At 44.8% G+C, this 13124-nt stretch overlaps 1 protein-coding gene across 2 annotated transcripts in view; it reads left to right on the top strand.

Moving 5' to 3' along the window:
- Positions 1-5530: 5530 nt before the first annotated feature.
- The window catches only part of LOC138982710 (carbonic anhydrase 3-like), a 46334-nt gene continuing 38740 nt past the window's right edge, over positions 5531-13124 (top strand). The window contains exons 1-2 of one of the 2 annotated variants that reach the window (XM_070356037.1): positions 5531-5755; positions 11243-11507. In XM_070356037.1, the coding sequence (XP_070212138.1) occupies positions 11252-11507 (256 nt within the window). In that variant the 5' untranslated portion in view covers positions 5531-5755; positions 11243-11251. Of the gene's footprint in view, positions 5756-10596; positions 10736-11242; positions 11508-13124 lie in introns of those variants that run through there. The other variant, XM_070356038.1, reaches the window with a different exon arrangement.

Raw genomic sequence — 13124 nt, 5'->3', positions numbered from 1 at the left:
CGTGGGCTGCTTGCAGGATGCAGGCGTTCAGGTCTCTGACAACGTTACTGATGTCTCTACCTTGGACATGGAGGCCCTTGGTAAGAGTGTTTGTTCGGTGTCTGAAAAGACTCCATTTAGCCTTCTTGTAGTTCCAGCGAGGGTGGACAGGGTAGTTCATGGTGTTCCTGTTAATGGAGAGGAACACTGGCCTGTGGTCACTTCCTCCTAACTGCTCTCCCACATCCCTAGTGACGTCGCGGTGGACATCTTCGGTGCAGAGAGCAAGATCTGGAGTGGAGGTAGTGCGCCATCGTCTGGAGTAGAAGGTTGGGGTATCATTTGGGGAGTTTATGAGGATGAGATGGTGTTCATCTTGCCAGTCTTCCACTTCTTCACCCCGGCGATCCATCTGACTGTAACCCCAACTCTGGGAGTGAGAGTTGAAATCACCTACTGCGAGAAAGCTCGAGTCTGGGACTTCGATGGTGTCAAGGGATAGTGGACGGTCGTTGGGGCAGTAAAAGTTCAGGATCTGCAACTCTGTGTCATTCAGTTTGGCCCGAATCATCTGGTACTCTGCTCCCTCCATGTGGACGGCTGTTTCGCAGGCTTGGATGTTGTTCCTAACTAGTGTCAGGACTCCGCCTTTGCGTCTGTCAGCTCTGTCCTGTCTGAAGCACTGGTAGCCTCTGACCTTGAAGGTTTTTCCCATCTGCAGGTGGGTTTCTTGAATGCAGCAGACGTTGATGCTCCTTTCATGCAAGATATGTTCTAGCTCTGTCTTCTTGTTCATGACTCCTTCTGCATTCCAATGCATCACCATAAAAGGTTGACGCTTCTTGGATGTTGAAGTGGTTGTTGTGCTACCAGTCGCATTCCTCCTCCGTCCCCTGGCGCAGCAAGACGGACGAGAGGGACCTCCAGTTGCTGAGGTTGGACTCCTTTGAGGCTTGGAGCCCGGCGCTGCCTCACCCTGGAGGGACCTCAGTGGGCGAGCGCCATGAGTGTCGCTTCTATCTGATAGTGTCATGGTTGGCGTTGATGCGTGGTACCATGGTTTATTAGAGTGCGCCGTGCAGCCCAGTACCTCCGTCTTCAGCACTCGAGGTTTCTGTCGGGGTTGCCTCACCCTTAGCTCATGGCCCGTACGTCCTACCCTGAGAGCACAGGGGGGAGGATTTGCCGGGATCCCACCCGGAGCAAGGGTTTTAATGCGCCCATAGTCGCATTAGATGAGTCCCGTCGAAGGGGGATGGAGCATTTCGAAGAGAGTAGCAGTGCCGCCTGCTACCCCACTCCACCCTGGTAGGAAACACCGCCAGTTTGGTCCGCGGCCGCAAGCGGCTGGTCTTCATATCTGAAGTCCGTTCCCCTATCCGCCACCCGGGGACGCGCTGGGTTGGGGGTGGTCGCCCCACTGAAAGTCCCACACTGGGTTAAAGAAGTTCAGCCTGTCCCAGAAGTTTCCTGCTAACACAGCATTGCTCACCCACTGGTGTGTACGGCCTGCCAGCCATTTGGTTTTATAAACTTAGGAACAAGGAGTTTGGCACAGATGAAGTCAGCTGTTTTTTTCAAGGGCGGTCCCTAACCTTTTCCTTTGAGTATATGATATTTGCGACGGCCCCTCCCCCGCTTACTGTTTGACGGGTCGAGGACGACCCCTCTTTCTTCAATGGGGTGAGAGCGGTGAACATGTGTCGTTGTTTGCCGTTCTCATGAGATCAGTTACTTTTGTTTTGTTTCGTTTTTCCCTCCTAATTTGTGCATTTTGACAACAGGCTTTTCTGTTTCATCTATATATATATAATTATACGACTTGTGTCTGTGTGTGTGTGTGTGTGTGTGTGTGTGTGTGTGTGTGTGTGTGTCTGTGTGTTCGCGATGCACGCCCAAGGTTCTCGATGGATCTGTTTCAAATTTGGTGGCCATATTCAGGTACACCCCGGACACAACCTGCTCGATGAGATATTTAAACACGTGCTCTCAGCGCGCAGCGCTGAACCGATTATGGTTTTTCTCTGGATCCATTCCCAGTAACTCTTCTTTATCTTCTCCAGTGTTTTCAGCGTTTATCTCCCTTCCTTCGTGTGGCGTCAATCCATATTCCCGTTTCTATTTTTAGAAGGTCACTGTCGACAACGCTCAATCCATATTCCCGTTATACTATTTTTACTCTTCTTCAGTGTTTTGCGCGTTTATCTCCCTTCCTTCGTGCGGTGCGCCGGCAAAGCCGGCGTACACCCGGCAAAGCCGGGGTCCCCGGCGCAGCCGGGTATTTGGCTCGACTTCTTCCCGGCGAAGCCGTACCCGGCGAAGCGGGTATTCATCTAGTCTGTCATACATGGTGTCAATTGGAAAAAAAAGCACGAAAAAAAACCCAGAAGTAACTGATCTTGTGAGAACAGCAGTGCACTTGAGAAGGTTTGCAAAAAAACACCACAGTGTCTCTTTCAACCCGTAAAGGGCCCCACAACATGTGGCAGACTGACCAATCCACCAAAGCGATTCGTTCCCAAGTCCGGCCTTCGTCGAAGATTGCTTGACCAAACCTTTTCAGTGCCTCAGTGAAACACTGAGACGAATCTATGTGCTAAAGCGGGTAAAGTGTAGCAGACGACAGGCGGATGGACTGAGTTATCATGACTCACAGCCATATAGTTTGACTGTTTCTGGAATCTACAAATACATATAGTTTGTGTTAGAATGTGTAATCAAACACCATACAGAATAAAGTTATTCGACATTGATACTTTTTGTCATAACAAGAAGAATACCCCCCCCCCCCCCTCCCCCCTTTTAAGTGTTCTTCCGTTCGCTTTTTTTTATCGTCTGCCGAGGCGAGGTCAGCCGATAGCGCCGCGTGACCCCAGAAATTGCATACACTGCTCCGACACACACTACATCAGTCACAGGAGGTTGCGTCGATCGGTAGAAGTATCCTATTTCTAGGTGCATGTTTCACAATCTTCTGTTTCGCCTGAAGTCAGTGGTACTGGCAACAGTAGAAAGTGTTTTAACAACACAGCAAACGAAGACTTGCAACCCGGCATTAGTCGGGAACATTCTCACTTTTCTCTGCAGCCGATACGCAAAGTAAATCGAATCAAGTCGAAAGCAGCCAATCTCTCTCTTGAAATAGTGATATTCCAAATGAAACATGCATTATTTTGGATCTGGATCAAGTAGCAAATAGTTGTGAAGTTAAAACAAACGAAGAGGACAGCTTCCTCACTTCCCCTCTGCATAACTATAACTATGAAGTTGCTATCAGACAATGGCCATCTTTCCATTGCCACTCCTGTCGCAGATTTTTGTTTGAAAAACAGTGTTACTCATGGAAAAGCAAATATAGTATGGATACATTCAGGCAAAGTTTGGGACTTGACAAAAATGCTGTCTCGTGCCTAACATGTCATTCACACCTGTCAAAAGGGGCAATGCATGCAAGTTTTCATAGAAATAACACTTGATCCTATTCCAGAGGTTCTCAAATGTCTCACATTTTCTGAAAAAAAGTTAATTCAAGTTGCAAACTTCAGATTTTCCTGACTGCCAGGTGGTCAGTTTTGTGAGCGTGGCAGTGTTTTGCATTTACCTGTGAATGTGTCGGATATTCTTAACCAACTTCCTCTGCATCAAACTGAAACCGAACACGTATCTATCTGTTATGAAAATGGACATACTAGAGTTATTTCCAAACATAATGTTTCACCTGACAACATTTTATTCGCTTTAAAGTGTTTAAAAGCCAATAATCCAATCTACGCAGACTTGGACTTGCACAACGCTGGATCAAAGCTAAGCAATTCACATGGTGATAGTATTTGTTGGGATTTTTAACAAAACTTTAAAGAAACACAACATGAAGTCATGGTTCCTACTGATAACTCTGCATCTCAGTCAAGCCTTGAACGAGTTACACACACTTCACCTTTGTTGTATGTCCAGAGGTCTAAACATAGCCCTGTAAATATACTTATACGAGATGAAAATGGAGAGGAAATGGCATTTTCATGGCTTTTTGCTGAGGGCAGAAATGGATTCAGTGACATGCAAGAGACAGAAAAATATGGCTTTCAATGTACGTGTACTTGCGAAACAGACTTTACAATGTGGACTCTCGGTTCAGAAAAGATATAATGTCGGCCCCTATTTGCTTCAGTCAGCAGAAGCATATGACAAGTTACTTCTCAGACAAGATGCATCAATCTACATGAAAATCCGATCTCCATTTGCAACTGGAAGACAAAGTAGAATTTTGTGCAAAGGATACTAATAATATTAATACCACTTCATCTTTGCATGACAGCTCTTACATGTTCATGAACAGCATTCGAGGGACAACTGCTTACTTTCACATGTATGTATCCGTACATCACTGCTTCTTTTATTATAACACGGCTTCGACCCCTGTTGATTTTAATCAACCAAATTTCTTGTTATCTCTGTCTCTAGCTGTCCTCTCTCTTTCTCTGTCACACACACAAAGAGCAACACCTCCGGGAAATTTCTGGAGCCGGGATGGTATGCTGATGGTGATGGATGGCGAGACGACCACCAAGGGAGGCAACTAGGCAAATTAGCACCAACACTTTCAGGGTACACAGTGGTATCCCTTCTTTCCTGTGTTTCTTTCTCCGCCTTATAATTAAATTACCATATTCCACCAGTCTTAGCAGCCCGCCTATAATATGGTCACTTCATTCTTTATGCATGACATTTTTTTCTCATGAATGCTGCCGATGTGTAATCACAAGCGAGAGACCCGTTGTAATACCTCAGTGTAAACATAATCAATCAACAAATCCGGGCATCAATCGGCGATTGATCAATTCTGCCTTCCAACTTCAGTGGCAACAAAACAAAAATACATGGACTGGAAGAAGTGGATTTGCGACGTGTGTGTGTGTGTGTGTGTGTGTGTGTGTGTGTGTGTTAGTGCTTGTCGTCTCGCTGAAGTTGTCACTCAGTCGTGACGCCGGTTTGTGTGTGTGAGCAGTGAAGAGAAGGAGAAAGAGAGACTGCAATAAACATAGACAATGAGACTTATCTAACTTTTTTTTTAAATATGAAATAAACAAAAACAGAGTTTTACGGTACCTGCACCTACACTGAACTGAAAAACGGTGGAATCAAGAAAAGACTGGAAAAAAACCGACTCGGCGAAGACACAAAGGCCAGTCATAATTATAATTACTCCTAACAGCCGTCCCACGTGCCGAGAAGACATCTCACAGTGACTTTGGAGCAATGAATGAATAAATATAAAAATCGGTGTTTTTAAATTATTGATACATTTATCGTCATCGAAACTCAACAAAAATCATTCAAGCGCCTATGAATTTGTGTTACAGCACTATACTGGCTCAGAGCACTAAATCAGTCTTCGCGTTCGACACCTTGTTGCAGTACTAAACATACAAACAGCAACCGGTTTGACTGCTCAGTAGCCTCAGAAATGCCGAATAATGTTTCAAAAAACGTAATTCATGCGAGCTGCGCGAAGGTGGGTGACCCGGATACGCAATAACAATGCCAAGGTCGTTCAAGGCAGACTCCACAGGCACAGCGACTGTGCTGGTACCACGCGATTCGTCGGGCAATTTCGCCCAAATTGCAAGCGATCGCAACTGAACCATGCACTTTGTTGTGTTCTCAATGATCATTGGAATAAGCAGGTTAACAAAATGAACGCATCGTTCCAACCTGCTGCCAGAAATACGCGGAACTGAGGGATACATTCTGAATAGAGAAACACTGTTTGATCTGGGTGAGTAGTTTTGGAAGTTGCTTCCCTTGATGTATACTGCGATTTTTATAGTTCCTTCCCTTGCACTGCAAAACGCGTTTCGACACAGCGAGCTCTTTTTGGCTGTCGTTCTGTGTGTCAGTGTGTGTGTGCGTGTGTGTGTGTGTGTGTGTGTGTGTGTGTGTGTGTGTGTGTGTGTGTGCGCGCGCGTGTGTGTGTTGTCGTGTGTGTGTGTGTGTGTGTGTGTGTTTGTGTGTGTGGGAGAGAAAGAGAGAGAGAGATAGAGTGAGAATATTTTACTTTTTTGAATGAATAATTTCACAAAAAGCCACTTCTGCGCTCGTTTTTTTTAGACAGAAATCTCCTCCTACACAGAGAGGCTGACGATGTTTAGTATGTGTCCAAGTGGTGATGGGACCTTATTTCATGAGTTTACCAAACAAGCTTTAAAACTGGAGAACCAAACGGTTCAAAAGCAACGCTTAATTCTCTCCACATAGAGGGCAACGGGTTTTTGTGTTGGTTTTTTGTGTGCGTTTATTGATTATTTGCGACTTCACCATTGGAAAATGGAGGATCAAATAAATGTAGGCGTGGGAGAGGAGGAGGGGTGGAGGGTGGTGTGATGGAAGGAACGATCCCTGTGTAGATTGGCCCGGATGTGTGTGTGTGTATCATGTCGTGTGTGTGTGTGTGTGTGTGTGTGTGTGTCTTTCAAGGGATTTAGAATGTATATGAATTGGAACTCGAAAATTACCGGCATCTTCTTCTTCTTCTTCTGCGTTCGTGGGCTGAAGCTCCCACGTACACTCGTGTTTTTGCACGAGTGGAATTTTTACGTGTATGACCGTTTTTTACCCCGCCATTTAGGCAGCCATACGCCGTTTTTCGGAGGAAGCATGCTGGGTATTTTCGTGTTTCTATAACCCACCGAACTCTGACATGGATTACAGGATCTTTTTCGTGCGCACTTGGTCTCAGTTGTGCTTGCGTGTACACACGGGGGTGTTCGGACACCGAGGAGAGTCTGCACACAAAGTTGACTCTGAGAAATAAATCTCTCGCCGAACGTGGGACCGGCATCAAGTTGTGCTTTCAGGACTAGACTGACGGTAAACTAACCTGAACTGCATAATTACACAGATCGATATATAATGTCATAGACTTTCATGCATCGGTATTTTGAATTTTTACAAAATCTGGTGCCGATGATCACATACAATATGTTTCAAAGCTAGTAGTATGACTGAAAAGTAAAGTTTGCTTTGCCAAGTTGAAAACAGTGACGATTCACATTACAGAGACTCTTGGTAGACCTTTAAAAACAACACACACACACACACACACACACACACACACACACACACCAAACACACACACACACCAAACACACACACACACACACACACACACACACACACACACACACACACACCAGTTGTTGTTACTCAGCCAGTCCACGCAGATTGTGAGCCAACTAATTAGTTAATCAATAAGTATTGTAACTCGGATGAAGACCCCATCTGCCACACGCGGCCAATTAAACCTTAAGTAATCAAGTTTCCGACACCGAAAAAGCAATAGGTTTAAGAGAGTCAGTGACTGTCGCTCTTGGTTTGCACCTTCCGGCTTATTATATGTTCAACATAATTAACCATGTTAATCCCGCTGTATTGCCTGAAACGCGAAAACATCTAGTTGTGACTGCCACTGCCAGCTTGTCACTTCATGCCTAGGCTTTCCACGCGGGTTGATCGCGGTCTGCTTACCCTGAAATCGGCGTATGCTGCCTGAATGGCGGGGTAAAAACAGTCATACACGTAAATGCAAAAACATGAGTGAACGTCACGTGGGATTTTGAGCCCATAAACGAAGAAGAAGAAGAAGAAGAAGATCGCGGTCTTTCTGTCTAAATGCAACCGAGGAAATACGTGTACGTAGTCTCCGTCCGGTCTGCTTGCTTATAAACAGGCCAATGTACGAGATTCTCAACCACATACGTGCTTTGTTTCGCTTGGAATATATTATATATATGGAAAGGGCACTTGGGGTTACGATAGCTAATGTGTGGCAGCGAACCTTACCCCTATAGTAAATTCGTAACATGAAAGGGGCACTAATGAGCACGGAGAGGAAAAGTGATAGGAGCATGGTAGTCAGGGTTATTGTTGTGACTGACTTCATTCTGAAACTGCGCGATAACCGCCAGACAGGTGAAAAACAAGAATAGGGAGGTTTAGATATTGCGTTACGTACCCGGACCTCACCTATCCCTATCGAGATAAGTCACGCAGAGGAAAGTTGTAAAAACTGCTCGTTAGATACCACGTCACCTATCAAAGTAGGGCAAAACTCCAAAAATCGTGCTTTAAAAAATCGTGGACAGCGCGCTAAAGTCTGCAACAATTAATACCCAGTGTTGAAACTGCTGCTGTCATTGTGTGGGTGTCGCTGTGTGCTGCACGTGGAAGTTATGTTCCACTGACCCAGATCATACCGAGTGTTTACCAGCAGGTAAAGTCAATGATTTTTATTTTTTTTAAAGGAAACAGAAAAGAAAAGTAGGGCAATCGAACTTCGAGCGTTGGTTTGTGTTCGTTCTGGGTCACTGGCCACCACGCTTTCACCCTCCGCTTATAAGGGTGTGTGTTGGTGTAAATGGGCGTCGTTGTGTTTCTGACTGTCATGTGCGAATGTGTGTATATGTGTGTGTGTTTGTATATGTCTGTCTGCTTGTCTGTCTGTCTGTCTGTGTAAATGGGCGACGCCATGTGTGTGCGAGTGTGTGTGTGTGTATGTGTGTGTGTGTGTGTGTGTCTGTCTGTCTGTCTGTCTGTCTGTCTGTGTGTTTGTGGGTGTGCGTGTGTGCGTGCGTACGCGCATGCCTCTAATCTATGTGTGTACCCAAACCTAGCCTTCAATTCAAATGAATTGGACGGAACATTACTTTATGGTCGTTTACAAAGTCTTTATGAAACAAAACATTCTTGCTAGGCAGTTTTACTAACCAAAACTAAACAACACCCCCCCCCCTCACCACACACACATGATACACGTGTGCATTGGGTTACCAAGCAGACTTGATCTGTTCCTGGGAAAAGGTTACTGTTATGCTGAATTTTCAGTCTTTTTGAACATACGCTTCCTGGGAATATTTTGGTCGAGATGACATTTCTAAATTTAGCTTGGGTCCTCCTTGCGTGCTTCATGGTTTGCTGTGATATCGCAGAGCCGTTGGAACGGGTCACCCGATTTATTTAATTTTAGTCAAGCAACCACACAACTAAAAAATGTGGTTTATGCGCCAGGATATAGAAAAATGCTGTAAGAGGAGGTCTCATACTTTATTTGAATGGTTCATATTTAGATTTTAAAGTAATATGAGATACGTTGCCCTCACGTATAAAAACTGTTTTATACGTGATCACGCCCGTATCAGAAGCAGGCACAGCGATCGACAGTGGGAATACCCGCAGTGATAGGGGTGTAGTATGCACGTAACCAATCAATGAGTCTTATATCGCGCATATTCCGTGGGTACAGTTCTAGGCGCTCTGCAGTGATGCCGTGTGAGATGAAATTTTATACGGCCAGTAGATTGCAGCCATTTCGGCGCATATTTACCTTTCACGGCCTATTATTCCAAGTCACACGGGTATAGGTAGACAATTATTAACTGTGCCTAAGCAATTTTGCCAGGAAAGACCCTTTTGTCAATCGTGGGATCTTTAACGTGCACACCCAATGTAGTGTACACGGGGGGAGGTTCGTAACGTGGTATCTAACGCTCAGAAGTTGTCAAAAAGAAGGTCACAGTGTTCACGTGACACGTATTATCGAGACACCGACACATTTGCACTAAAATCCATTCTAGGGGAGCTTTTCCATTATTTTTTCTACCGTAGGGATTGAATTCATTCCACTGAACAGATTTAACTACAAAATACATTTGAACGAGCGGTATTTTGCTTTCTGTGTCTGCTTTTCGAAGTGAATCGAGGCGAGCACACTCAATAGGCCCACAGAAGGATACGCGACGTAAGTCTCAGCGCCTTGTCGTTCGTGGGGTCATGCTCTTGACACATCGGCGACTACGATGTATACAAACCAGAATTATGAAATATGGACTGAAGCGTGAAGGAAAGATTCCAGAAAATATTGAGCATCCTTACACCCTTCTCGGATGGTTGGATTTGATAAAATCTGACATACGTTGCGCTGACGTATGGAAGGGTTTGCTACGTGAACACGTACCTAATCACCACACGCAGCGCGACCCGCATGTGAGATAGGTGTCCTGGTAGGTGACGTAGCTGATAGGGACGCAGTTTCTAAACCTCCCTATTGACGCAAACATAAGTACGGACAGACAACACTTTACCTTTTACCCTGTTAGACGTGGTATCGCGGTCGACTACAGGCACTCGACACGAGTGATTCTAGGGCAAACAAATATCAGTGCAGTCAAACCCGTCTCTCACGTAATGTTAAACGACCAATATAAAGTTGTAATATGACTTTGATAACTTCTCGTGGTTTGGCATTTGTCGCATTTTTCTCTCTCGACACGATAGCCGAAATTTGCGACAAACTAGGACAGCTGTAAGCAACAAGCTGCGACAGAGCATGACATTTAGTTGCAGCCAGTTTATGCACATGCTATAGAATGTGCGAGAGGCAAATGTTTTAGGGCAGCTATAATGTCGATGATAATTATCAAGTGCCTGTAAGATTTACTGGGGTCGCAAATAATGATGTGTGAACTCAGAACTCAATTTCTATTTTGTCAACAAGATCAGATGGGTCAGTTCAAGCTGGAATAAAACGAGGAAACTATAAAACAGACAAGTGTTTTTTCTTTGGGAGCGTGTGAGTCTTTACGTGTCCGCATTTTGCTGAGACTCCTTAACAAATCTATACAGTTTGTTTTAACGCGCGGAAACGAATGTAAACTCTAATTTGAGCGAACCATTTTATGATCAAGGGCTTCACAATTAAAAGGTGAGCTCGCTCTGAACGTCTGTGTGTCTGTCTGTGTCTGAATCGCTCTGCCTCTCAGTGACAGTGTCTCTGTCTCTGAATCTCTCTCTGTTTCTCACTGTCTTTCTCTACCTCTCCCCTTCTCCCCTCCCTCTCTCCCCCTCTCTCTCTCTCTCTCTCTCTCTCTCTCTCTCTCTCTCTCTCTCTCTCTCTCTCTCTCTCTCTCTCTCTCTCTCTACCCCCCCCCCCATTCTCTCTCTCGCTCCCTCTCTCACTTGACAGTAAAAGTAAAACAATGTACCATTTATGTAATACAAGTTTTCCTCAGTCTTGAAGAGATTACAAAAGAGACCTTTTTTTTTTTACATCGTTGTATTCCTCATCTGAGCTTATTTTGTTTATTGGTCGAGGGAATGATTTGACTCGGCTTGTTCTTGTTTAACCACAGGTAATAATGATGCTGGAGACGTGTTTCTGCTCGCTGGCCACATTTATTGAGCGATTGTTTCACTTTTTGTTTTATCGCAGGTAATCACGATGATGCGAATCTCTTTCCGCTCGCTGGGCCCCCGGCTTCGACCTACTACCTCCCTCCTCCAGCAGAAATCCTCCGTGTGTAGCACCTGCCAGGCTCTGGCCAACCTCCATCGTCAGCAACTACGACAACGCCAGCAAAACCACCCCCAACAACTAGCCCACGATAGTCAACAGAGACGACGACTGCAACTGTACAGCGCCAACCTGCAGGGCGACCCCGTTGTGCCGAAGAACCACAATTATACGTTTAACTTCAGTGAGTATCTGTCTTTCTTTATCGTTTACCACGAGGACAGACTGTGTGTGTGTGCGTGCGTGTGTGGAGGGACAGGTGTGTGATTGTATTTCACAGAGTCAACTTTGTGTGCAGACTCTCTTCGGTGTCCGAACCTCCCCCCGTGTACACTACATTGGGTGTGCACGTTAAAGATCCCACGATTGACAAAAGGGTCTTTCCTGGCAAAATTGCTTAGGCACAGTTAATAGGGGAAAGTCGCTAAACCTGGAACAGTTAAGGAGAAACAGCCGTACCAGACAAAAAAAGGGATATTGCAAAGCGTTCTTTATATTGTCACATACTAGACTCTATCAGTAAATAAACGAACCACAAAAAATAAAATAAAAGTCACGCAACTCATCAGACTGATCATAATAAAAATGTCTGCATTTGTTCCAGGTTGGACGCATGGGTGTGTAAAGTGGAACACTGTGTTGTCAAACTCGGAACACATACAAACACACCCTGACTCTCTTTCTAGCTCTGTCTGTGTCTCACACACACACATATACACCCACACACTCTCATTCACACACAAATAAGCACACTTTACCACACACACAAGATAAATAAATACGTCATAACATTTTGATTAAGCCAATTTATGTAAATGTCTTTTTTTCAACATCATATTTTGATTTTTACCAAGGAAATAACAAATCGGATAACAATTTAAGCCTTAAATGTAAAACAAAACAAGTCGCGTAAGGCGAAATTACTACATTTAGTCAAGCTGTGGAACTCACAGAATGAAACTGAACGTAGTCCGCCGCTAGTGCAAAAGGCAGTGAAAGTGACAAGCCTGTTTGGCGCGGTACAGACCTGTTTACCCTCCCGGATTGTCCGGAATTATTACGGATTTGGGGTCTAAATTCCGGTATTACGGAAATCTACCGAAAATTCCGGAAATCGGTCCAGAGAACCTTTTTCGTGCGTGAAAATTCCAAGTCGAAATTGTGGTAGTCACCAGGACTGTGATTTCAAGGCTGACCGAAACAGCCTTTTCTGCGCATGTGCACAGCAAGGTATTAATTTGTCGGATTCCGCAGTTTAGAGATCGACGTTGGTCCGAAGGGTAATATAGGGCCGATCTCTGTGGGGACGAAATGCCAACCAAAAAAGCGAAAGTTGTACAGAAATATCGGCAAAACTATTAAGTCAAGTGGCGGTGTCTGGTGAAGTTTAAGAAGAGCGAACCACATTCATTTTGGTCAGTCAGAATACGAGTCACGTCGCGGCACGTGTCCCGAGGACGCAGCGTTAGTTTTAAGTTTAACAAAATGCAGTACACAAATGAACATGGAAACAAACAAAAACACGAAATTATGTTTGGCAAAACATGAGCCTGCTTCGCATCGAGTTTATTTGACCTAGGTCTCTACTTCCACAGAATCTCCCAGACCTGCGAACCGATCTCTCACTACGGTCAGTCGCGCCAGAGACATTGATGTATGTCTATGGTCGCGCTCATCAGTGACTTGCGCTGTTGCCGAAATTCAAGTCTTTCTGAGTCTAAAACTGATCTCCATTAATATTTCTCCAATATAGCAAAGATCACAGTTCTTTGAATCGAAAAACTTACAACAAAATGTTTAA

This window comes from Littorina saxatilis, linkage group LG12, assembly GCF_037325665.1.
Source record: "Littorina saxatilis isolate snail1 linkage group LG12, US_GU_Lsax_2.0, whole genome shotgun sequence".
Lineage (NCBI taxonomy): Eukaryota > Metazoa > Mollusca > Gastropoda > Littorinimorpha > Littorinidae > Littorina > Littorina saxatilis.
This window is presented reverse-complemented; position numbering and strand designations above follow the sequence as displayed.